A 25,128-nucleotide genomic window follows, 5' to 3' on the forward strand; every position below is an offset into this window, starting at 1 on the left:
AAGAGGGGGAGAAAAGAGGCCCCCATTCTGCAATGCTGGTGTTTCAGTATTCAGCCTGAACAAAACCCAGGTGTCAGGAGACGCAGGAGGAACAGAAGAGGGGGGGGGGGGCAGTGGTGTGGGTATGGGGCCGGTGGGGGGCGGTCAGTGGAAGTATAATGAGCCCCATCAGAGCACTTAAGCCCTGTATGGGCTCCATTGTGAGGCGGATGGGCCCGTTAGTGCCGTTTGGTGCCAGGACTGGGATCAGCCTAATCTGCAGCCCCGTGTCCTCCCCCATTCAGACACAAATGCAGCCGTGGAGCGCTATCTCCCCATCTCCTGCTCCCGCTATCGACCCGAGGCCTTCAGATGGTACTAACGCACGAGATGGCTGTTGTCTTTAGAAGTGAGCCGAGGAAGGCAGGCGGAGAGGAGGAGGAAGAGGGAAGGGGAGGGGGGGGGGTGGTTAGGGGGATGAGAAAGCAAGCGGGTGGACTATCGATCCCCACCGGTGAGCTGCCAATGACTCTCCTGCAGCGGACAGCCAGCCTAAAGGGAGGACAGAGCCCCTGGCTAAGCACTTTTACACACACAGAATCACACTCCCATAGAATCGCACACAAAAGACACACAGTTGTGTGCGCCGTCATGGCTATTACTCGGCCCCATGTCCGGTGCTGGGGGCGGCATGTCGACTCAAAGCTGCTTACCCAGCACTTGGGTCACCCAGAGGCCATAGGCTGTGCTTGGAGGGGCCAGTGGAAGCAGCAATTATAATCGCAAACCCGCCTAAGAGCAGATGGACAGCGGAGATATAACAAGACGTAAACAATAATAACACAACTAATCTGACCTCGCTCTGAACCTTCAGTCCCCCTGACCTGCAGTCCGCACAGCAACGCCACGCTAGGCATGTAGTCATACACAGCACATTGTCTCATGAGGAAGCTTCTCCAACACACATATTGCACACTGCCCTCTCCCCACATACACAGCACACTATCCCATCTCCCCTGTCATCCCCCCAACACACACACCAAGACCCCTAGCAGTTGGGTTAGCCCCTTGAGCCGTGGATCTGCCCGAGGTTTCTTCCTTGGTAAGTGAGTTTTTCCTTGCCCCTGTTGCTCTTGGGTGCTCCTTGTTGGTGCCCCCCACCCAATCCCAATCCTCCCCCACCTTTTTTATGCAGCCCTTGCCACTTAATCTACTAAACCCCTCTTCTACTCCACTTTTTACCCCCCCCATTAATGCACAAATAGGCTGACACCAGACATAATTTCACTGCATTTCTTACTTCCAGTAACTATATGCATCTGACAATAAACTTCCTTGTATCCTTGTATTTAATAAAAACAGCTTGCGGAGTGGATTGGATTGCCACTGACGCCCCCCCCCCCCCCGGTTTTGCAAGGAAGGGGTCACACCCACGGTCACGTGTAGCGGAGGTGGCCTGGCTACGTCGGCTGATTGACTGCGGCCATCGAGAGCTCGGTCTCGTGGGACTGTAGGGCGAGGCTGAGGGGGGGCGGGGGGCACTTCGGCATTCCGCAGTGAAGAGGCTCCGGTAATGGACACTCCATGCAGGCCATGTAATGCACACTCTCCATCACCCCACCACACACACACACTCACGGGATATCCTGCTGGTCCACCAGGTCTGCGGGTGCGAGCTAACGACCCCGCTGAGTGGCTACTGCTGCTGCTAATTCGAGGCCCGGCACTCAGCGGCTCCCCGAAGGCTGATCAGTAAAAGGCAGCTTTTAATTCTGTGGCCCACTTACCCGCTCTCCATTTCATCCAACACTACCATGACTCAGACACTCATGCATGTGTGAATGTGTGTGTGTGTGTGTGTGTGAGAGAGTGTGAGTGTGAGTGTGTGTGTGAGTGTGAGCGTGCATGAATTTGGGTGTGTTTTCATGTATTGGATCGAATATCGGCTTCCAACTGCAGAAGAAAAATTTGAAAGAAAAAAAAAGAAAAAAGAGAACACTTCTTCCTAACTTATTCCATTATCCTAATGTCATTGGAAATTAATGAAACAGCCCTGACGTGATCTGTATGAAAAGTTAAACACGGAGCCCATGAGGTCAGCATTCATTATACAGCATGTGAGGCACGTGTGCGGAATTCCAGGCTGCAGTACCAGAGTGGCGCGTCGTCGCTTGCTGGCAGAGCTCCAGAGGCTCTTGATGCGAGTGTCTAACACCGCGGTATTAATAGCCGCCTCCGCCACGGCTCCATTATGCCGCCGCCTCCCAGCCGGCTACGGCTCATTACCGTCTCCCGGCCGGCACACACCCTCAAACAAACTCAGCCAACACACACACACACACACACACCGGAAACTTTCTTGCCATCAAAATCATACACGTTTGGGCTACTGACTACACTGACAGAGGCACACGTGTGACATGTTCGGCATGTTTGGCAGAGTGCAGGTGTCAACAGGTGGCCGACTCTAAAGCTAGCGTGACACACACTTGTAAACACAAGGGTTCAAATGTGCAGCCGGTGCCCTCCAGTTACAGCTGTAATACATGTTAGCCGCTCCTGCTAGCGCTCACCAGCCACTGGAGGTGGCAACTGTCAACACCCTCCTTTCACGGCAGGAACAACATCGACAATATTTGGCAGGCAGGGATGCCCGTGTCATTTGAGGTTACCTGATTTGTTTATACAGTTTGACCGTGCTGAAATATTTACTTGCTTTTTTCCCCCACTGAGTGTTGACTTTTTCATACAGGACCTACTGTGCTGATGACCATCAGGATGTGAAGACAGCTTGACCACAGCCTCCACATGGTAAAAACTCCATCAACACAGCTACAGGCATACAAACAATTGCAGCAATACAACACAGACACACACACACACACACACACACACACACGCCATAACACACTTATCATATGGTCCCCTAACGGGCATTAAGCCTCCTCAGTCTACCAGCTCTTCTGGTTGCATCACCACAATAGTGGGACTGATTCAAAAAGTTGGAGAACGCAGTTGCTGCTGCAGGGATATGACGGCTATGCAAACGCAAATATTCACACAAGCACAAACTCACTGCTTGGCCAAGCACGTGCGCACGCCCACACACACACACACACACACACACAAACACACAGTTGCCACAAACACAAACAGAGGAGTGGTGCCTGCAGCAGGGGTGCTGCTAAGTGAGTGTGAATGTAATGCTGCTCGATATGAAATAATGAAGCGTCAATGTGACAGATTCATGCAAGATGCTTCCACACCCATGTATGGGAAAGCACTACTGGAGACACCCACAGGCGCACACACACACACACACACACACACACTCACACTCACACTCACACTCACACTCACACTCACACTCACACTCACACTCACACTCACACACACACACACACACACTCACACACACACTCACACACACACACACAAACTTCAAAAATACCGACAGCGTTGCTCAGTTGTGATGCCATGGACAAATGACAACCCAATACCTACAGTCACAACTACCATTTATAGTGCAATCCTGGATTATAATCTAAAGGAGTTTTTGTCTGATTCAGCAAGTGCTCCTCACAGTCAGCAGTCCGTTATGCACGCGTGCACAAAAAAAACCTTGTCCAGTCCTGGCTCTGTTGACGGGGGACAAGGTGGCCGAGACTGTGCAACACACCAGTCCAGCAAATAAACACATCGCTTCATGAGTGTGCGATTTGATTTGATGCACTTTGATGAGGCATGCAATTTAATTTGCTGTGGAGATCAAATGATTTAAAAAAAAAAAAAACCTTCTCCCAAAATGGCAGACTTTTCATTTAATGCCTAGTATCCTCCACACACATACCCACCAGTCTCATGTGTTATTGTACTGAGCAAGTCACAATCATGTATTAGAAGTCGGTATTTGTTTTGGCGTTTCACTTGGCAGCTTTATCTGCAAATTTAATCGGATGTGGGAAAAAGCAGAGGCTGCAAAGTAAACAACGGAGGAGCTGGGACCTATAGTGATTACAGGGAGCAGCCATAAATAAGCACATCTGCTCTTGGATAACATGGGACTACAGTCAAGCTGCAACACACTCTTCTGTGTTTGTGTGTGTTTGTGTTTGTGTGTGTGTGTGTGTGTGTGTGTGTGTGTGTGTGTGTGTGTGTGTGTGTGTGTGCGTAAGTAAGAGGAAGAGAGAGAGAGGAAAAGCATGAATAAAGAGTGACTCTGCAGGCTCCCCAGTCAAGGCATGCTTAGCAGGGAGCATGGAACAACAGCCCACCAACAGAGGGGCACATAACCGTCTCTGAGCACGTCTCTTTGTGTGACAATGGGAACGTATATGCGGGCCTGTGACAGCCACTCTGTTGTGCTTCTATAGGGGAATCTGTGTGGGGTGGTGAGAGCAGTGGGCTTGCAATGAAAGAATGAGAGTGTGTCTGTCTGCATATGCATATTCATCGAAGGGTGGTAGAGTTGTGTGTGGGGGAGAGAAAATTAATTTGTGTCTGTGTGTTTGTGTACGTGCACACTACTGTATGTGTGTATGTAGAAATGGGTTAATTATGGGTCCATATGGAGTGTGTGTATGTGTGTGTTTTTACAACTACATGTGGAGGTGTGTATATACATGTGTCCATGCATAGTGTGTGTGTGTGTGTGTTTACCTGCCGCTAGCAGCACCCGGTGACTCGGCCCCCAGTCTGCATCGTTCCAGCTGATTGGCCACAATCTGCCGCTCCACCTCCAACTCTCTGGTCAGCCGCTCAAACTGGAGCTCCTGCAAGAAACAAACACACAAAACATCAGCGCAGGAGAAGCTGCAAACATGTGCTTAAGGAAATACGCAAACACAAAGATGGAGGCTTTAGTGAACTAAAACAATTACAGCACTCCACATTATACCAGTAAGAGAAATGTGAAAGAGTTCTAATTTCACAATGCAGACATGAGATCACGCCCAAAACCAAACACGTCCCCAAAGGCAACCACAGAAACCCATAATAACCCTTTGGAGGCCAAGCATTCCCACTGTGTAAGCCATATGCACCATCAGAAGCCCCTGGAGAGCCGTCTGCATCCTGTCCTCAAGCGCGCACACACACACACACACACACACACACACACACACACACACACACACACACACACACACACACACACACACACACACACACACACACACACACAGGAAGAAGGTGATGATAATGGGGTGATGAAGAGGAGGATGTGTAGTGAGCAGGAGCAGGGGGAGGAAGAGGAAGAGGAGGAAGAGGAGATTTGGAGAGCGGGCGGCGAGCTGATGGGAAAGGGCCTTGAGTGACAGCAGGCATGGCTGAGCGCAGAGTACCCGCCTCATCAATCTCAACACAGACACCACACGGCCCAGACCAGACGACACACACCATGGTGGCCTCCACTCTTCAGGGATAGTTTAAAAGAACACAATAGATAAAACACCACACACACACACACACCACCAGTGAAATAATGTCAGTCTCTCTCTCTCACACGCACACACAGCAGAATTGACTTGATGGAGGGCAGTGGTAGCAGTTTAACCTTGCTTCCTCTGTTCCACTGGGATTCAGGCAGGAATCTGCATCTGACTACTCTAATTACCCAACAAGAACAGGGCTGTGACTCCAGGCACTCAGTGTGTGTGAGTGTGTGTCCCAGCACTGCAGCACAGAACAGCGTGTGCACACACACACACACACACACACACACACACTCTCACTCACGTAACTCTTTCTTTCTCATGCATCTCACATTCTTCCCCTATTACACATGCATATTTTCTTTCTCACCCCCCCCCCCCTCTCTCTCTCACACACACACACACCCAGAGCACTCCCTCTCTCTCGGAGGCAAAAAGAGGCACACCGCACACTCGGTTCCGCTCCAACAAGCGTTCAAACACACTCACCTCCCGCCAGACAGCAGCGTGACACTGAGGAGGACACGGTCACTTAGCCTAGCCTCCTCTCCACTCTCCTCTCCTCCACTTTCCTCTCCTCCACTCTCCTGCAGTTTCTCCCTAGCTCAGTTCTCTTTTTTTCCTCTCTCGATCACTCCTTTTCCCCTTTCTTTCTGTGCAGACTTTCAGAGTCCAGCCCTCTCTTCTGCCTGCTCCTCCACACCTCTTTCTCTCTCTCTCTCCCTCTTCTCTCTCTGTCCCTCCTCTCCTCTCTCTCTCTTCCCCTCCTCTCCTCTCTCGTCTGGAAAAGCCCTGAGTGCAGGACTCTGTGCCTGTGTTGGGGGATTGGCTCAAGGAACTGCTGCTACTGCAGCCTGCCTCGCTCTCTCTCTCGCTCTCTCTCTCTCTCTCTTTCTCTCTCTTGCTCTCTCTTGCTCTCTCGTTCTCTCTCTCTCTCGCGCTCTCTCTGCCCTGTTCCCAAACTCCCTCCTCTCTTTACTAACTCACTCTCTGAGTCTCTCTCTTTCTCACACACACACACACTGACTCTCTTGTGGCCATGAAAACTACTGTACTGCAGAGAGAAAGAGTGAGACAGAGAGAGTGCGAGAGAGAGAGAGAGAGAGAGAGAGAGAGAGAGAAAGAGAAAGTGAAGGGGAAAGGGGAAAACGAGTGTGATTCAAGCCCCAAATCCACTTTCCTGTCTTCTCTTCTCCAGTGAGTCAATGCGGGCAGTTTCCTCAGGAAGTTCAAACATCCTTGTTGGCTGTTGCCCTGAGTTACAGCACGGAGCAGATACGGGTGCCATGATGGGCTTCAGGACAATTTCAAAAAAGAGGGGAAAAAAAGAGAAAAGAAACTAAACCGCCTCGGAAAAAAAGCAATCCCACGGATTTTTGAGCTGTGCTGGCAATACAAAAACCCTCATCACCCCTACTGATTACTGTGTTACTGTGTGTGTTCGGGAGAAAGGGAGAGCTGCAAAGAAAGCATTTTAATTTTCCATAAGAAGTCAACCTCCTCAGCCTTAGTCCTGGCCACATCCCCACTCCACCCCGGTAAATAAACAGTCCACACACTGAACTTTCTCACTCACTCTGAAAAATAAACTGCATTAACAGCGGATCAAGACAATTTCACAAGCAATTTTCTCAGACTTAGTCATCCCTCTTGAGAATCAAAATAGGGCAATCAACACAACAATAGTTCTACATCATTTAGCAGAATATAACAATTTCCACTACAGACGACCCCCCCACCCCCTCTCCACACACACACACACACACACACACACCAACCCCCACCCCTATACTAACTCCCTCCAGAAATAATCATGCTAACCGGACTTACCCAGAACTTCATTTTCAGCAGATCGTGAAATTTGAAAAGGCTGAACAAAGTCCTATTTTTAGCGCCTTGAGTGACATGAGCCTGTCAGTGCGAGGCCAGGCTTAAGACTGCTCATCTATCTGAATAAAGCCCCAGCACTGAGGAGCCAGAATCGACCAGTCAGCCCCACTCTCTCACACACACACACTCTCTCTCTCCCCCTCTCTTACACACACATCGTACACCCCGCCCCTTACACACACACACTCAAATGCTCCCAGGCTGCCCCTCAGCAATGCAGCACTTTCCACACTACTATTTGCATTTAAAGCCCCTCAGCTCGTGTCAGTGTGGGTAAGCCCCCCTCTGTGCTACGCTGAGGAAAACACCCACATGAGCACAACAATGCATGCAGGCTGGGCCAACACACACACACACACACACACACACACACACACACACACACACACACACACACACACACACACACATAGAAATGTATACATGGCATATCCACACTAAATATATACACAAAGAAACACACACACTTTGTGCCCTCTTGAAGATATGGATTCAGTCAACTAAGCTGTCGCACAACAGAGGCTGGAACTTTAACGTTAGGCTCTAGAAGAAAAGAGAGAGAAAGAGAGGGAGAGAGAGAGAGAGTAGAGAGGAAGAGAGAGCGAGAGGGAGAGAGAGGGAGTAGAAAGGGAGACAGAGAGAGTAGAAAGACACAGTGGGAGTGAGACAGGGGGAGAGAGAGACACGATGGGAGAGAGAGAGAGAGAGAGAGAGAGAGAGAGGGATAAAGGGTGAGCATCTGTCTCTGAGTGACTGCAATAATCTCAGGACAAACAAGCAGTGTGATGCTGTGACTGCTGCTGCTGCTGCTGCCTGCGGACCACAGGCATTGACAATCAGCTGATGACACTCCAGCTAAAACTAGGCCATTAGGATCAAAACTTAATGCTGTGTTTCACAGAACTTCTTTTCCTCTATCTGTATGTCTGTGTGTGTGTGTGTATGTGCGTGACTGTCTGTGTTTGTGTGTGTATGTAAGTGTACGCCCGTGTGTGTGTGTGTGTGTGTGTACAGAGTCTGTCAGAGTCTGAATCTGTGTGTGTGTGTGTGTGTGTGTGTGTGTGTGTACGTGTACGCCCGTGTCTGTGTGTGTGTGTACAGAGTCTGTCAGAGTCTGTCTGCATGCGTGTGTGTGTGTACATCCGTGTCTGTGTGTGTGTGTGTGTGTGTGTGTGTGTGTGTGTGTGTGTGTGTGTGTGTGTGTGTGTGTGTGCGCGCGTGTGTGCACATGTGTATGTACTCGTGTGCGTGTGTGTGTGTGTGTGTGGGGGGGGGGGGGGGGGGAGTGAATGTACTTCAGAGAGGGAGAGAATAAGAAGAAATGGGATGTTTTGATGTGCGTGGAAAAGAGATTGAGAAAAAGATAGATGGTAAGAAAGACATTTGATGAAGCCGCCAACGTGCTGATGGGATGCCTGTGGTGTGTGTGTGTGTGTGTGGGGGGGGGGGGTGGCAATGGGGACTCGTAACAGGATGTCAAAGAGCTCGGAACAAAACCGATTTCACAGTCAGACGGGGGAAAGAGCACGCCTCGCGCAGGCCGCATAAACACAAAACCCATCGAATCCGACTCCCCCTGGGATTTAGGAGATAAGAGACCCTAACTCCTCTCTCTGCCCTTCATTTTCTAGCTCACTCTCTTCTCTCTCTCTCTAGTGACAAACTGCCCGTGAGGCTCTGGGCGAAAGCATAAATGATGATGTGAACATTTCTATTATATAGCACCCTATACCGATCATACATTTCATGCCCATAAATCGATAATGCTGTCCAATAGCTTGTGGAGGGACAGCAAACGCGCACACGCGCACACACACACACACACACACACACACACACACACACACACACACACACACACACACACACACACACACACACACACACACACACACACACACACACACACACACACACACACACACACACACACACACACACACACACACACACACACACACACACACACCTCCATCTCCCTTAATGCGTCGATACAAGCTTCGAGTCCTGTTCTGCAGCCTGACGCCGAGTTCTTTTGCCGTCAGGGGCAGCCTGTCTGGAGACGTGTGGGTCATTTGTGTCGTTCTCCATGGCAACACGACCCGAGGCTCACTCAGATTAAGCTCGCTCCTGCAAGGCGGGCAGAGGCATCTGCCTGCGCCATAAGGCACATAAAGCACGCCGATATGAACTGCCCCGACACACAAACGGGTCATGTGATCGAGAGGAGAACTCTCCAGCCTCTGCTCTCAGTCTCTCTCTCAGTCTCTCTCTCTCTCTGTCTCTCTCTCTCTCTCACACTCTTCCATTATCCATCTATACTCTATCCCATTCTCTCGCCCATGCTGTAGCTATGCATCTCTCCCTCTCACTCTTGTTCTTCATCCCTCTCTCCCTCTCCATCTCCCTCCCCCTCTCCCTCTCTCCAGGTCTTTCCTCAGGAAGTATGATGTCCTCCCTATAGCTCTCCCATCTGTCCCTGCTCCAATGTTGCTGCCGTGGTAACAGTGGGCCTGTGCCACCTCACAGCCCATCACTCCTCAGGATGCTCCATGGCTAATAAACGCACCCGCCATTTTAATGGCCATTCGCCAGAGCTCCCCTATATATTTCAATAGAGGCGAGTGGAGAATCCGGGGAAATTGGACATTATATCAGCTGTAATTACTGTTTTACATCATGTGTGGGGGGGAGGCAATGCTGCACTGAGCATCAATCAGCAGCAGGGGAAAGAGAGAGAGAGCCAGGGAGAATGTGTGTGTGTGTATGTGTGTGTGTGTGTGTGTGTGTGTGTGTGTTGATGGTAATTTTGATACCATAGATTTAATAGAGACCCAATCAGACCAATAGTATGAAAAATCAGGAACAGAGTTTATTTACAATGATGCGCATCAAGGGAGAGACAGCATGGCTTCACCTAAAGATCCATCAGCTGCTCTAACTAGACAAGGAAATAGTTAGAGTTTAAGTATCCTTCCAGGCTGACGGGAGATGGCGTTGGTCATCCCATCTCACGTGGACTACACTGAATCAGACCCTGATTAGTGGCAATCCGGAGCAGATAGCTACTGACGCAGCCATGCAGAACAGTGAAACACTGCAAAGTCATAATATTCCTGCTTATCTCTAAACACAGTCACACAGAGATATACACAGGGACAGTACAGATATCATACAGTCATTACATAGAATCATACTTTTAGTATCAAAGTGACCCACTAATGAGAAATGCAGAACATTAAACCACATATTGGAATATTGGGTATAATGCAGAACATTAAACCATATATTGGAATATTGGACATAATGTTCTATTCCACTTTCTCTCAGTGTAAAATACTGCTGTGAGTAGAATGTGTGGTGTGTGTAAAATACTGCTATGAGTAGAATACAGTGTGTGTGTGTGTGTAAACCTGATATGAGTGTAATACAGTTTGTGTGTATGCGAGTAAAATATGAGTGTCTGTGTGGGTGTACATAAATGTGTGTAACAAAGTGTCTCTATGTGTGTGTGTGTGTGTGTGTGTTTGTGTGTGTGTGTGTGTGTGTGTGTGTGTGTCTATCTATATGAGGTTGTGTGCACAAGGGGGAGAGTGTAATGGGAGAAGCGCTTTAGCATGGCAGCACTGTTTGAGTTAGCGCCGCGCGTGATTATCCTGTAGCATTAATAATTCACCACTCAGGTTACTGTCTCGCCATCCTCCATCTCTCTCCTCCTCCCTCCCTCTCTCTCTATCCTCCTCCCTCTCTCTCTCTCTCTCTCTCATCTCCTGAGTGTAAGCGGCATAAGAGAGACAGAGCCCGCTCCCTCCAATAACCCCACACATTACCCAGCCAGCCCGGAGATCAGTCCAGAGAGGCCAGCTAGTCTCCCTCACCGCTCTCCTCCTCTCCTCTCCTCCTCTCCTCTCCTCTCCGCCCCTCCCTCCATTCCTCCTCTCCTCTCCTCTCCGCCCCTCCCTCCATTCCTCCCTGCCTCGTCTGCTGGCTCGGGAGCCTCTGGTCTGTGTGTGTGGGCCCTTGTGTCCGGCAACGGCTCCCTGACGCCCTTGTTATTAGAGGCCTAGCACGGAGACAATGGCACCCAGCGCGTCCTGTACCAACAGTGTGCTCTGTCCCACTCACACTCATTGTTGGGATGACAATGTGCATCAGTGCAGACACATGCAGACACACACACACACACACACACACACACACACACACACACACACACACTATCCACACGTTCCAGTGCGGAATTGGATTGTGGAGTGTTTTGAGGGCAGAGCAAACAGATGACACACCACCCTCATCCTCTTCCCTCACTCTCTCGCTCCATCTCTCTCTCCATCCATCTCTCTGTTTCAATCGCTCACACAGTCCTCCTCTCTCTGAAGCTTACTTTCTCCTGAGTCCCTTGCCGTCTCTCACTCTGTCTCTTTCCTCCCACTTTTCTCTCACTCTGTCTCTTTCACTCTGTCCTCTTCAACTCTCCATCTCTCTCACACTCGTCTGCTATTGCTCTCTCTCTCTCCCCCCCATCATCCTCTTAATGACAGATGACACGGCCAGACACCACCGCTTCAAGGGTCCTTCCCAACTGCCCACATCTACTACTGACCGTCTGTCTGTGGCTGTCTGATAACCTCCACACACACACACACACACACACACACACAACCTCCACACACACACACACACACCCCACAATTATCGCAGATGGCTTATCCACTCACGGTGCGACACCACTCACTCATGGTAACACAGCATGCGAGCGGATTATTTTCCATTGGCAACCCATGCACAGTCACCCAAAAGAACACAGTCAGCATGAATGCACAAGCTCATGCATGACAATATACCGGTCAATTAACAGAAGGTCATTTCCTGTAAACACACAACAGCACGCCTGCTAATATTCTCAATTAGCAATAGCTGCCGGTGTTGCTGGCTGTTGTGTTCCATAACTTATGTTCAATTAAAAAGGCGTTGGTGACACACCAGCACACAGTCGATTAACAGGGGTCACGCACACACACCCAGACCCACACACACTCAATTATACCCTTCAAACATCTGAGCAGAGGTGCCATCTCACACACATATTTAAACACACACACACACACGCTCGGCAGACAGGGGCTTATATTGCTAATTGAGCCATCTCTTCTAATGGGGCAATATAGCACAAACTTGGCAACTGTCAGAGCAGCTATTTTCAGGATCTTTCCCTGCACACATGACTGAAATCCTGGTGTAGCGACTTGTATCCAATAAGCCAAGCAGTCGCTGAGAGACGGTATGGGTGTAGCTGATTGTATGACGCGCTGTACCAAACAAAATATCCGCTGAGATCCAGATGCGTTTGACGGGTTTATTGAAAAAGATAGTCCAACTTAATCCAGTAATCCAGTAATAATAACGTGCTCAAAGTAAAAAGAATCACAGCATAGGCTAAACAGAGTTCAACAGCGGAGCACTGTAACAGCGGTCAACAAGAAATACGGCCTCTCTCTAGTTAGGCTACTTCTGCCCGTGCCTGTGCACCTGCCCTTAAATTAATTAAATGCTACCGCCCCCAATTACGGTGATATGCAAATTAAACAACAAAAGTAACAAAATATAATAATCCAAGTAACCCAAATATAAACCATTAAACTATATTTCTTAACATTACATAATAATCAGATTGTATATAATAATAATAATAATAATAATAATAATAATAAACACCTTCATGGCTCCTACACCTGGCGTCACCCGCATCTTAAAGACTTGATGTTTTGATTCATGCTAAGGTTGTGATGCATGGGGGCCAAGTCAGGCAAAGCAAAGCGACAGGCGTAAGAAGTTGACTGCGCCAAGGGTTTATCAAAAGTCGGCCCACTAATTCCAACCAAAACACGACACTCTGGTCTGAAATGGGCTTTTCCGACTCCAAAATCATCCATGGCGCTAGAATCATTTAAGTGCTGATGATGCTGATGAGATTTCAATGCTTCATGTGTTGGCGCTCAGACATCAATGCAGCAACCCCTAATATTACTGCTGAAGCTCTCAGATCCCACATGCTACGGGGTTAGGAGGAAGAAAAAAGCAAGAAAAGAAATAAATAAATCACTCGTCTCTGGCGCACCCCGGAGGTTTGGAGGCAATAAGGGCATCATCAGAGTCAGCGGACGGCTGGCACGAGTCCCACATCCACACCCCACACTGCTGACCTCTCTGACCACAGCTCAAGTCCGCCAGAGTCAGGACAAGAATACCAAGAATGCCAAGATTGCGAAATAACTTTCTTTTGTAGTACAACAAACCTGGTGAACTACATTTCCCAGACAAGACACTTTTTGAGTGCCAGGCAGGCAAGCAGTGGCAGACATATGGCCAAGTTAGTTCTGGCCCACTTTAACGCCAAAAGTGGTTCAACAGAATTCTGCCTTGGCAGAACCAGCCTGTCACCAGGATGCAAGCAAAATACCACAATCAAAGCGGCATAAACAGGGTTGTTTTGGACCGCGCTGGTGCTCCCCATGCCAGTAGTTATCCAAATGTTCCAAATATATGCCATGAAAGGTCCAGTTGAGGCCTCATCAGCCCTCGACATCTCTCTCTCTCTCTCTCTTGCTGTGACTTGGAGGAAATGGGTCATACTACCTACTATGGACGCCCTCCAAACAAAGTACTCCACTTTCAAAAAAAACGAATATGACAAGCTTTCCTCCCCATCACCGTCCTCAGATTACAAATGTAATATTCGCTATTGCTTCCCATCCTCCTCGTCCTGGATTACAGACGTCAATATCTTTCCCTTATGCGACTCTGTTCCATCAGATAAACACGCTGAGATTATCATCATCATCATCATCAGTGTCATCACCGTAATCCACTGACTGAGGAACAGGGGCTTCAAAGTCTCTATCTCTCCCTCCCTCTCTCTCTCTCTATCTCTTTCTTACTCATTCACTCACTCACTCACATATGCACACACGTGAGCGCAGACACACACATACACAAAATGACAGACAAACACACAAACAGAGTCCACTGCTTGCAGGGACACTTTCATCAGCGGGATAAAAGCTAGCCACAACAACATCAATCTACAGCAACAGGAGGTTTGGAGGAAAGAAAATATCCCTCCAGACATCAAGGTAATATTCCTGGAAAAGACAGCACACTCTGCCTCACCCTCTCCATCTCTTCCTTCCTCTCTCAAGTACTTCATTCCCTCTCTTTTTTTCTGCCTCTCTCTCTCTCTCTCTCTCTCTCTTTCTCTCTCTCTCGCTCTCTCTGTCTAGCTCACCGTGTGGAGCAGAAGTGGCAGGACCACATTAGAGCTTAAGGACTGCAGTGAGGGCCAGGCCAGAAATATTACCATGAAAACACTTTATTTCTCTCTCTCTCTCTCTCTCCCTCTCTCTCTCCCTATGTCCATCTCTCTCTCTCCCCCTCTCCCTCTCCCTCTGTCTTGGCTCCCAGAGCAGAGCAGAGCATAGCAGAGCTGGCTGGGGCAGGGAAGGTTCCGGAAGCAAATCACGAGCAGCACTTCAACTTAGAAAAGCCCAGTGACAGGAGAAGGGACCGTGAAAAAGGGAAAGTGTGTGAGAGAAACAGAGAAAGTGAAAAAAAAGAAAATGTGTGTGTGAGAGAAAAAGAATGGGAAAGAGAGAGGGAGAGGGAGGGAGAGAGAGAGAGAGAGAGAGAGAGAGAGAGAGAGAGAGAGAGAGAGAGAGAGGCGAGTGAGGAGCTGAAGCAAAAAAGTCTATTCCATCCTGTTTGCTCAGCACTCTTCCAAATGCATTCAGCCCAGAAAGAATGGGATCTATCTCTCGCCACCATCTACTGCGCCTGGCAGTGCAAATATCTGCCAGCCGCTCACAAAAAATATGTGCATGCAGATCTTATCGATAGCGGCTTTTCTCTCCTAGATTGCTCCCATCCGTCAGAGAGGGGGAGAAAATTCCTTCGGGCTGTCTGCCACACAGAACAGAATCACTCTTTAAATAATAATAATAATAATAATGATAATAAACAACCCAACACACAATGGTGGTGTTGCTTTAGTGAAGCCAGGGGGCCTGGTGCTTATGCATGCAGGCAGATGGCTCTCCCCATCGGTTCAGAGAGGGCGGGGGAAATAAAAGCTAAATCTATCTGTTCATTAGCTGGCGATGAGGCGTTGCAGGTAAATAGAGGCCATCGCTCGCTGTAATGGCAGCTCCGTGAAAAGAGCTGGGGTTAAAGAGAGCCATGCATCAGTGGGCTCCAGTGTGAGAGAGAGAGAGAGAGAGAGAGAGAGAGAGAGAGAGATAGGAGGGGAAAGAGAGGGAGAGAGAGAATGAGAGAGGAGGAGAAAGAGAGAATGAGAGAAAGAGAGAGGAGGAGAAAGAGAGAATGAGAGAAAGAGAGAGAATAAGAGAGGAGGGGAAAGAGAGGGAGAAAGAATGAGAGAGGGGGGGAAAGAGAGGGAGAGTGGGAGTAGAGTCACCTTGCTCAGACAAGAATTGTTATGAAAACAGAGTATAGCCATCATGGGCACATCTGCATAAGGGTTGAACTTAGTAATGGGGGTGCAACTTCATTTCTGCACTAGACTCAATGAGAATGGAGTTTCAACACCGACCATATTTCACTGATGAGGGTGAATAAAAACAACCAACGTGATCGATTTCAACAGAAAGAGAGACCGAGTCAGAGTCCCCCAGAATAGCGACGGCTGGGCTAATTTTGGCCAAGGCTGTCACCGTCTCTGACAAGGCTAAAATCAAAAGATGCGAAAGCAAGGCAGCGCGAGAGACAGACAGAGAGTAATTAAACTTTCACACATCATAAATTTTCCCTTGAATCGGGGGGCCTGGGAGAGGAAGAAGGAGCGACTGGTGAGTCATCCTCGCTCTTGATGTGAGGAGCAGCAGATTGGCCGAGAGACATAGGCAGAGAGATAAAGAGAGAGGGAAAGGGAGAGAGAGGGGGGTGGGTTGAAGCTTGGGGGTAATAAAAAAACAGAGACGGCCTTCAACATTTCTCCGTCGCCACTTCTGTGTCTCCCTGCGGCGGCCGTATCTGGCCGCGTCCTTCTCCTTATCTGCCCATGCCATGTCCAGTTCCTTGTCTCTGTGGTGTATCTTTGTTCCTGTCCCCATCATGTCTGTGTGCGTTCTTTATCTCCAATGTCCCTCCCACTGTCCCTGGCCCGGCTGGCCGTCTCCTTCTCCTCGTTGCCACATGTCCATATAGACATTTCTACTCCTGTCAAGGACTCGGCCTCCACTGTCCACTTTGTTTGTTACAGTCCAACGTCCCTGTCCTTTTCCCATCTCTGTGCATCTGTGATCACGTACGCTTGTGGCACTATGTACACACACATGTGTGTGTCCATGTCTCTTTCTGGATCACTGACCGTGCCCACGTCCTCATTGCTCTCCGAGTGCCCAGTGTCCTGCTCATGCCCCTGGAAGAGGCAGGGCACATCACACCACACATGCCTCCATATGACCCCCCCTGCATGCCACACTCGGCTCAGCTTAGCTCTGAGGAGCTTGGCCAAACGTGCCTGGATGGGCCCATCTGCCAACGGGAGGGCTTCCACACACACAGACACACACAGACACACACACACACACACACACACACACTCCTTCCCACCACAGGGTTCAATCACAGGAAGGAGCACCTAAATAAATATCTGACCAAAAAAAAACACACACACGGCTCCACACCGGAGGCTCCCACAGCAGGAGGGCCGGAGGACCGAGGATAACACCTCAAAAACACTGGAGACGAAGAGGGGTGGGACAGAGGGAGGGAGGGAGAGAGAGAGAGGGAGGGAGAGAGAGAGAGAGAGAGAGAATGAGAATGATGGTGGAAGAGAATAAGCCCTGTAGTTCTCACTGGATTTCTTTTTCTCTCTCACTCACACACACACACACACACAAATGTAAATATGGGTCATACATTACATAATCGTTCCCAACCTGGCTGCCAAGCATGGACAGAAACAAGAGATGGCTTTTTTTCTGTTCAGCCTTACAACAGTCCCTCTAGGTCTGTGAGAGTTGCAGGAAGTAGGACAGAATCTGGACAAATGCCTCCAATATCCCTGTACCCTAGACCTTTAACTCTCTGCTGTTCAGTCAGGACATTCAACCACCACCCTGCAAGGCGAAACCAATCGTTTTGGTAAAATTTACTAAATTAAGTTAATGTGCTCACATGAACGACCATTGACTAAGCTTTCCAACGATATGTATATCGAGGGTATTGCAAAAAGTATCGCTAAGATACTTTTACATCTGCCAAGAACGATAGAGAGCTTACATATTGAGTAACGAGTAGCCTAATGAGTAGGCTACATTTTAGCTCTACCGTAAAACCTTATAGCGGCGTGGACAAATGGAATGACTGCTAATGTGTTTAATCTTCACCTAAATAAAGTCAGGGTTTAACACTCACATATGTGTGTCAAATAATCCTCCCATCTCAGCTCATGAGCACAAATGGAGCTATGGAACAGCCATCACTCCCTGCTCAATTCACCCATCCCTGACATCTCTTTATACCCCTCTCTCTCTCTCTCTCTCTCTCTCGACGTCTATCCCATTCATCGGTTTTTCGTTATGTGACGGGGCTGTGCCTCCACCTCGATGCCTGCCTCCTTCCTCCTCCACTTCTTCCTCTTCTTCCATCCTTCTTTTCCTTCCTTCTACCTCCTCCTCCTCCTCCTCCTCCTCCTCCTCTTCTTCTCCTTCATGTGGAGCCAGGGTCTCTGGAGCCTCTGGAGCTGTTGTGCCCTCAGACGCTGCACCTCTCCAGCACTTAATCTCCCACCGTTTAGAGGCCCCCACAGATCCTTCCCACAGGCCCCCTCGCTCTTAATCTCCTCCACAACCAGCCGCTTCTCGGTGGTGGGCTAAGATAAAGCTTGATGAAAGAAGCGTGCACACACACACACACACACACGCGCACACACACACACACACACACACACACACAAACCTCCAGAGGGAAAAACCATGGAGTTGGCCACGAGGAAGCGACTCTGATGTTACAGTTAGCCGTCTTGTTCTTGAGGCTTCTTGAGCGGCTGTCCAAACCCCACACTCAAAAACCAAAAAAAACGCAGGCACAACTCCAACTCTTCTGTTCCACTGTCCGGTCCACAGCCAAAAGACTGGCACTGATTTAACACACCAGAGACAGCAAGAGACAAGAGACGCCAACAGGGGACCCACAACAGAGAGAGAGAGAGAGAGAGAGAGAGAGAGAGAGAGAGAGAGAGAGAGAGAGAGAGAGAGAGAGAGAGAGAGAGAGAGACAGAGAGAGAGAGAGAGAGAGAGCAGACACACTCAGAATATCCACTTCATCACAGAGATGTGAAAACTGGACCATGGGACCGACGTAAGGAGAAATAAGTCATCCAGTATGCGTCATTAAATGGCCATTAAAAAAAGAGGCCATCGGCGCTACATCTGGTGATGTGATGGGGCAATTCTCCCGCTTCAGTTGATGGGTAGTGGCTGAGACGAAGGAGAGAGAGAGAAGGAGGGGGGCTGTGAGGTGAAGTCTGCTCCACATCCAGGCTTCTAATCTTAGCATCTCATCCGTGGCCGCTTCCCCACCGAGAGGGGCGAGTGTGATTTGTAGCAGGGAGAGAAGATTTGACTACAGTTTCTGCTCTTGCAAATTTAACGCACCATGTGGAGGCCAGGTGTGTGTGTGTGTGTGTGTGTGTTTTCCTTCACATCAGTGTGAAGCACTGCTGCTCGCTAGCGTTCCCTCCCAACTCCTCTGTAGACTCAAATGGCGTACGAGGAAGAAAAAAAACAAGCAAACCTGCAGTCATTATCTGTTGATGATGCCACTTTTTTCTGGCTCAATAGAATCCAACACAAAAGCAATCTGTGTCCCTTGCTCAGATGAGAAGCTCCCTGACAATGCAGCCACACAATCATTCACAATCATTCACACACACACACAGAGAGACAGTGATCCGCGCCGCAAGAGTAACACCCACAAACACACAGCTGCACAACGGGGTCGATACTAAAGCAGTCACCACACACAAAAAAAAAAAAAAGAAGTTGCCGTGTAGCAATGGTTGAAATCCCATTTTCCCCTCAAATCCTTCTATTATTACACTGAATAGTGTGAAAGACAATGCATGAGCGAGTGAGTGATGGGGACAGAGAGAGAGAGCGAGAGAGGGGAGAGAGAGAAAGAAAGAAAAACAAAGAAAAAAAAGCTATGCAATATTTCAGAGGGGGCAGGCAGGCTGGCAGCATGTATGAGAATGCAGAGAATGGAGCCCCTTGCTGTGCGGTGCTGTTCAGGGAGGCTGCTGCAGCCGGCTCCGGAGCGGGTGGCCGCCACAGCAGGGACCATCCAGCTGGGCACACAGGCAGCCTCCAGCCCTCCCTACCTCCCTCCCCTCCCTACACTCCCCTTCTCATTCCATCATCCACAGGTGATCCAAGGACAACACACTCTCCTCACAACCCCGGTTGCACACAGCTCCTTCAGTGGCAGCCCTTTGGATACAGACACTGACAGTGATGATGATGATGGCGAGGCTTAGCATATCACTAATGACACTAATGAAACAGAGCGGCGAAGGCTCTGTTGTCCCACTGCCAGTCTTCTGCAAAGGCTATGCCATATCCTTCTGACCCATGGAGTCTACTGGTGAGCAGTTTGCCTCTCATCTACTTCCGCCAGCCTATGGATCAGACCCTTCCAACAGAACTCCCTTCACACACACACAAACAAAACCCCTTAAAGAAACTTTTTTGAGATTGTATCCTCTCAGGATTTTAGGTTTAGGTTTAAGAACAATGAGGGCATCCAGAGCAAGGCCACTGCAGTCATTCTCTCCCTGCGCTGCAGTTGTTGGATAAAAATAAGAAAGTTAAACTCCTATACAGGTTGAAACCACCCAGAAGAGAAGAAGAGCTTCTTACTCACTTGACGCCTGACTGTATCAGAGCTCAGCAAACGTTTCGCAGAGAGCTCGGCTGTCTCAAGAGAAAAGAGGCGTTCTATTCTTCGGCTCAGTTTTCAGAGTGCAGAGGAGAGAGGAGGAGGAGGAGGAGGAGGCTGAGGGTGTTTTCTTTTTTTAATGGAGCATTGAAGCAAGGTCACCCACAGAAATCTGGCCACTTTAACTGGCCTGTACCAGACTTGGTGAAGAGCTGGGTCCTTGGGCTGCCAAGAAGTCTCTCTTGCTTCAGAATACTCTGTCCCTCTCTCCCTCTCTCACATACACACACACACAAACACACTCCCTCTCTTTCACACACACACACACACACACACACACACACTTAAACCACCACATGTGTGTAGACATGCACTCACACAGAAACACGCAAAAACACAAAACTCTGCCTACAGCTGAAGACAGAGCGACAGAGAGAGAAATTAATATTCTCTGAATGTAATGGAATCCAGCAGAGCCAATGAGGAGAAACAAACACTGCAGCGGTGTGCTTCAGGAGGAGCAATGAGTTGGGAAATGACATGAGGACAGTCCTTAAGAGGATCGCTTTTTAATAAGAGAGCCAGTCTCCCAGCGGCGGCGTCAGCACGAGCACCAGGCTAGAGCGAGCTTTCGCTGAAGTCACAACAAGAAGAAGAAAATGTTCAGTCTTGTGAGAAACTTGACTGGCAGGGGTTGGGAAGAGGGTGAAAGGGAGACCGAAGACCGAGGAGGAGGGGGTGGGTAGGGGTGGGTGAGAGAAAGGAGGAGGAGAGAGAAAAAAAATGGAGGCAAACATTTGGCCAAGCCCTCTCCATTCCTTCCGTCCTTATTAAAGAGGACAAACACCAAGGCAACGCTTCGCATGGCCGGCCCGGAGCGAAAAGGCGCCAAGCACAACAGTACTTTCATTTTCCCTCTCTCTCTCTCTCTCTCTCCCTCTGATCCTCTTACCACAGGCACAGGCACACACCCGCCATCCTGGCTGAATAATGTCCACCATCCTCAACAGACAACAGTGAGGGTGGGTGGAGAAGGCTGAGGAGATGGGCTTTCTTTTGCTCCAGGCACAAAAGCGCTTTAAGCCCATTCCCAACGGTTTTAAGCTGCAGAGGTGGCCCCTGCAGTTGGGACTGACCTGAGGGAAGCCTGTCCAGATCAGCCACAATGGTCCCTAGCTACCGGGCAGCAAGGCGAGGCTCGCTATTGAAAGTGCTGCAAAAACACTCTTGACTTCAGGATGCAGAGGGTAAAATATTATTCTGTGCTTGGCCTGTGCAACTGTTGAGTCTGTCAGTGCAGACTATTTATGGCCACTTGTCTGTGTGCATAGACACACAGGACTTGGACATGACCTGAGATGTCTATGGGATCTCCATGTAAACCTCCCACGACAAGACAGATAAGAGAGTTAACCTTTGGCACCTCTCGGCTTCCCACGAGACAGCGCCTATTAGGTGGTCTCTTACGCCTTTTGCCATGTCACGGCCTCGGCCAATGGGAGCCTGGCTGGCTAAGCCGCGGGGGTGCTGAGGGGTTAAGGCTGCGAGCGGCGGTGGCTGATGGCGAGGGCTCAGCGGGGAGGAACTCTACAGCCCCGCAGCCATCCGTCTCTCCAGGGCCAGCGAAGTGGGTGGTGGTGGTGGTGGTGGTGGTGGTGGGCAGTAATCAGTGGGCAGCTCCAGGAGCCGTGCTCTCCACTCAGTCAGTGCCTTTCCTGGCCCCTATGTCTGCTGTCCACTCCACACAGGGCTAAAAATAGGGGACTCATCCGAGGAAGCGTGCAAGACAAAGGTGAGGGGGGGGGGGGGGGGTTCGAGGAAAGAGCAGTGGAAGACAAGAGCCCCACACCCTTCCTCCCTCCTCCCCCTCTCTGTGCATCCTTTCCACAGGCAGTTGTCTCCACAGGAGCCTCTCAGCATGGAGGAAGTGAATATAATCAATGAAGAGCTTGTTAGTGAGCCCACTCATCATACGGCATTAGAGGAAGTGGATGTTGTATCATCATTCAAGCTCTACATTTCCTCCGACATCTCACATGGGGAGTGAAGATGTCCAATATTGCCAGACGCAGCTGAAGTATGAAGGCCTCTCAGTCGTGGGCCAATTATGATAACCAGTGAAAGGCAGAGTGGGAACCACTCAGGGGCCTCAAAACAGACTACCGTCCCCTGCAGCCATTGTGTCCTGGACGCAGCAGCTGGTTTGTGCGTTTCCGGTGCTGGGCCGTTTCTGTGACGCGGCGCAGACTCCCGGTGCTCTGTGTTCATGCAGATGTAATTTGGCTGGAGGGAGCACACCACTGGGCTGGGAAGTGCCAAAGAGCCGCATTATGGGGATGCATTTTGCAGCCTGTGGTCTACTCTGGAGAGCCCAGGCCGGTGATTAACATCATAAAATGCCTGTTTCTGGACACAAGAGGCCAAATAGAGTCAGGTGCCGTCTACACAACGCTGGAAACCGGTGAATTTATGTTATCAGTTAGGCCTTGCGTGTACACGATGCCGGCATTTTAGGAGGCTGTAACTGATAGTTTTTGTAACCGGGTTCCGAAGTGGGATTTTTTGAAACCGGCAGAGCTGGCAATTTTATGATGACATAGCCCCCACCCTTCAACTCAGCCACTGCACTCAACCTGACACATTACTTGTCAGAACAAACCAAACCATTTGTTTGTCATATTAAAATGTTTTTTCTTTGCCTTGTCATGATTTATGTGCACAAGGTATCAGCCTTTTGTGGTTAAGTTAGAAGCACACAGTTAGCTTAACTTTAATCATTAACTTACTACAACCTATGACTAACGCATGTTAATGTTTTCTCCAGTGTAGCCTAATGTGCTCTATACCAGACCTAATGCAAAACATAAAAGTATTTCAATTTCCACATAGCAGTCACATACCTTGAAAATAAACTTTATTAGTTTAACAGTTAAATAGAATTTTGTAAGCTAGTCTCCTTATTTCAAGCGACTGATTTAACAAATTGCTTTGACTACGCAAATTAAATGTGAATAAAGCCTCTGCACGGCCCCATCAACTGGTCTGGCATATACACTACAGCACTTTTAGCCGCTTTCACCTCTGTGTGCCAGCACGCAAGTTTTTTTCTTTACCGCTATCGTTAAAGGTGTGAAAGCGGTACGAACCAATGCACCCATTGGTTTCGTGTAGACGTATTCTAAAACCTGATACAATACAGCCACGGCCGTTTTCTTAGCATTCTCGCTATTCATTCTTACTCAACTGCATGTTCCTATTACAAATTGTACTTGTTTTAAGTAAATTTAAATGTTTCCCTTCATCCTCTATAATGTTCTGTAGGTTATCATATTATTTATTTTATTTTGTTTTATTTATAGGCCTAGGCCTATAGTTTTTACCACAATTATTATACAATATATTTTTGTTATTTCATTGTTACTGTAATCTTGCTTCACTGAAAATAAGGACTACCCTAAATGAACCTCCGAGAATAAATAAAGGGTGAATGAATGAATTAATATAATTTCCTGTATCGAACTAACCAATACCATTTCTTGCATCCAATGAACAGTTGGAACAGCAGAGGAAATGAGAATCCCCATTTCCCCCCTCTGTCCCCATTAATCATCATGTGGCCATTACATGGAACTCAATATTTTACTCAACAAAACCTGAGGGGGCCATCCAACACATGTACACATAATACTGTGTATTTATAAAGCACACAGTGAAAAGTGATAAGTTGATAAGGACATAGTGTAATATTTGACTTCATATCTACAGTGGTCCATAAAAGCACTCACACACACAAATGCAAATATACATCACACACCTATATTAACACACACACACACACACACACACACACACACACACACACACACACACACACACACACACACACACACCTCCTTGAGCATATATTAAATTCGCATAACTAATGTGAGCAAAATAAGGATGAGGATGAGAGAGAGAGAGAGAGAGAGAGAGAGAGGAAAGTGTTTAAATACACACACAGCATAATTGCTGAATGAACAGAAAAGGCCATTGACGGGCTTGTGCTGAATGGCTGCTCTCCAAAATCATTACAGCCCGATTGAAACCACTAAAGAAGAAGAGCACCGTAGCAACACACACACACACACACACACACACACACACACACACACACACATATCTTATATATCTACAAAACGCCACCAACATGAAACTTTAACTAGATCATAAATATTAGAGGGACAAGAGTGGGGAGGGACGGAGGGAAAAAATGGATGCTAAATTAATTCTGAAATCTTTTCAAGGTGCTGCAAAGAAAGAGGGAGAGTGTATTAGAGTTGGGGGTGGAGAGAGAGAGAGAGGGAGAGAAAAAAACAGGGGGATAAAAAGAAAGAGGCTGAAACTAAGAGTGTGAAAAATCATGAGGGTAATAAGCCAAAAATGGAGTCTCTAATAAGCCATTACGCACACATCACACAGCTGCCGGGTCAGAGCTCACTAGGAGAAAAGAGGAGAGAAGCAGGCAAAGCCGCTAATAGCGAGGAGTCAAGACGCCGCGGCCACGGAGGAGAACGAGGGAGAAAGAAAAGAAAGAAAAGGGAAACACAGTGCTCACATTAGCAGGAAAAACAAACTCCTCCGGCGGCTTCACAGGAAAAGAGGGAGCAGGACAGAGAGAGAGAGAGAGAGAGAGAGCCAGCGAACGAGCGGAGACCTGCAGCGTTGTTGGCAGATGGCTCCATGTTTGGGCATTGGGGCAGAGGAGGAAGATGGGGGGGGGGGGGGGCAGCAGGGTGAGTGAGTGCGAAAGAGAGACAGAGAGAAAGTTTGTCACAGGGGGAAAAAAAATGAGGCAAAGCAGGACAGGCAGGGACAGAGAGAAGTAAAGAGA

At 48.8% G+C, this 25,128-nt stretch overlaps 1 protein-coding gene across 1 annotated transcript in view; it reads right to left on the reverse strand.

The window, feature by feature from the left end:
* Positions 1 to 25,128, reverse strand: part of LOC143100401 (plakophilin-4-like) — a 94,337-nt gene that overhangs the window by 47,304 nt on the left and 21,905 nt on the right. The window contains exon 3 of the mRNA XM_076263552.1: positions 4,639 to 4,751. Within this exon, the coding sequence (XP_076119667.1) occupies positions 4,639 to 4,751 (113 nt within the window). The remainder of the gene's footprint in view (positions 1 to 4,638; positions 4,752 to 25,128) is intronic.

Source organism: Alosa pseudoharengus, unplaced genomic scaffold, assembly GCF_046254945.1.
Source record: "Alosa pseudoharengus isolate Yale_2024_CS ecotype anadromous, Long Island Sound unplaced genomic scaffold, YU_APseudo_1.1 YU_APseudo_1.1_scf_3, whole genome shotgun sequence".
NCBI lineage: Eukaryota > Metazoa > Chordata > Actinopteri > Clupeiformes > Clupeidae > Alosa > Alosa pseudoharengus.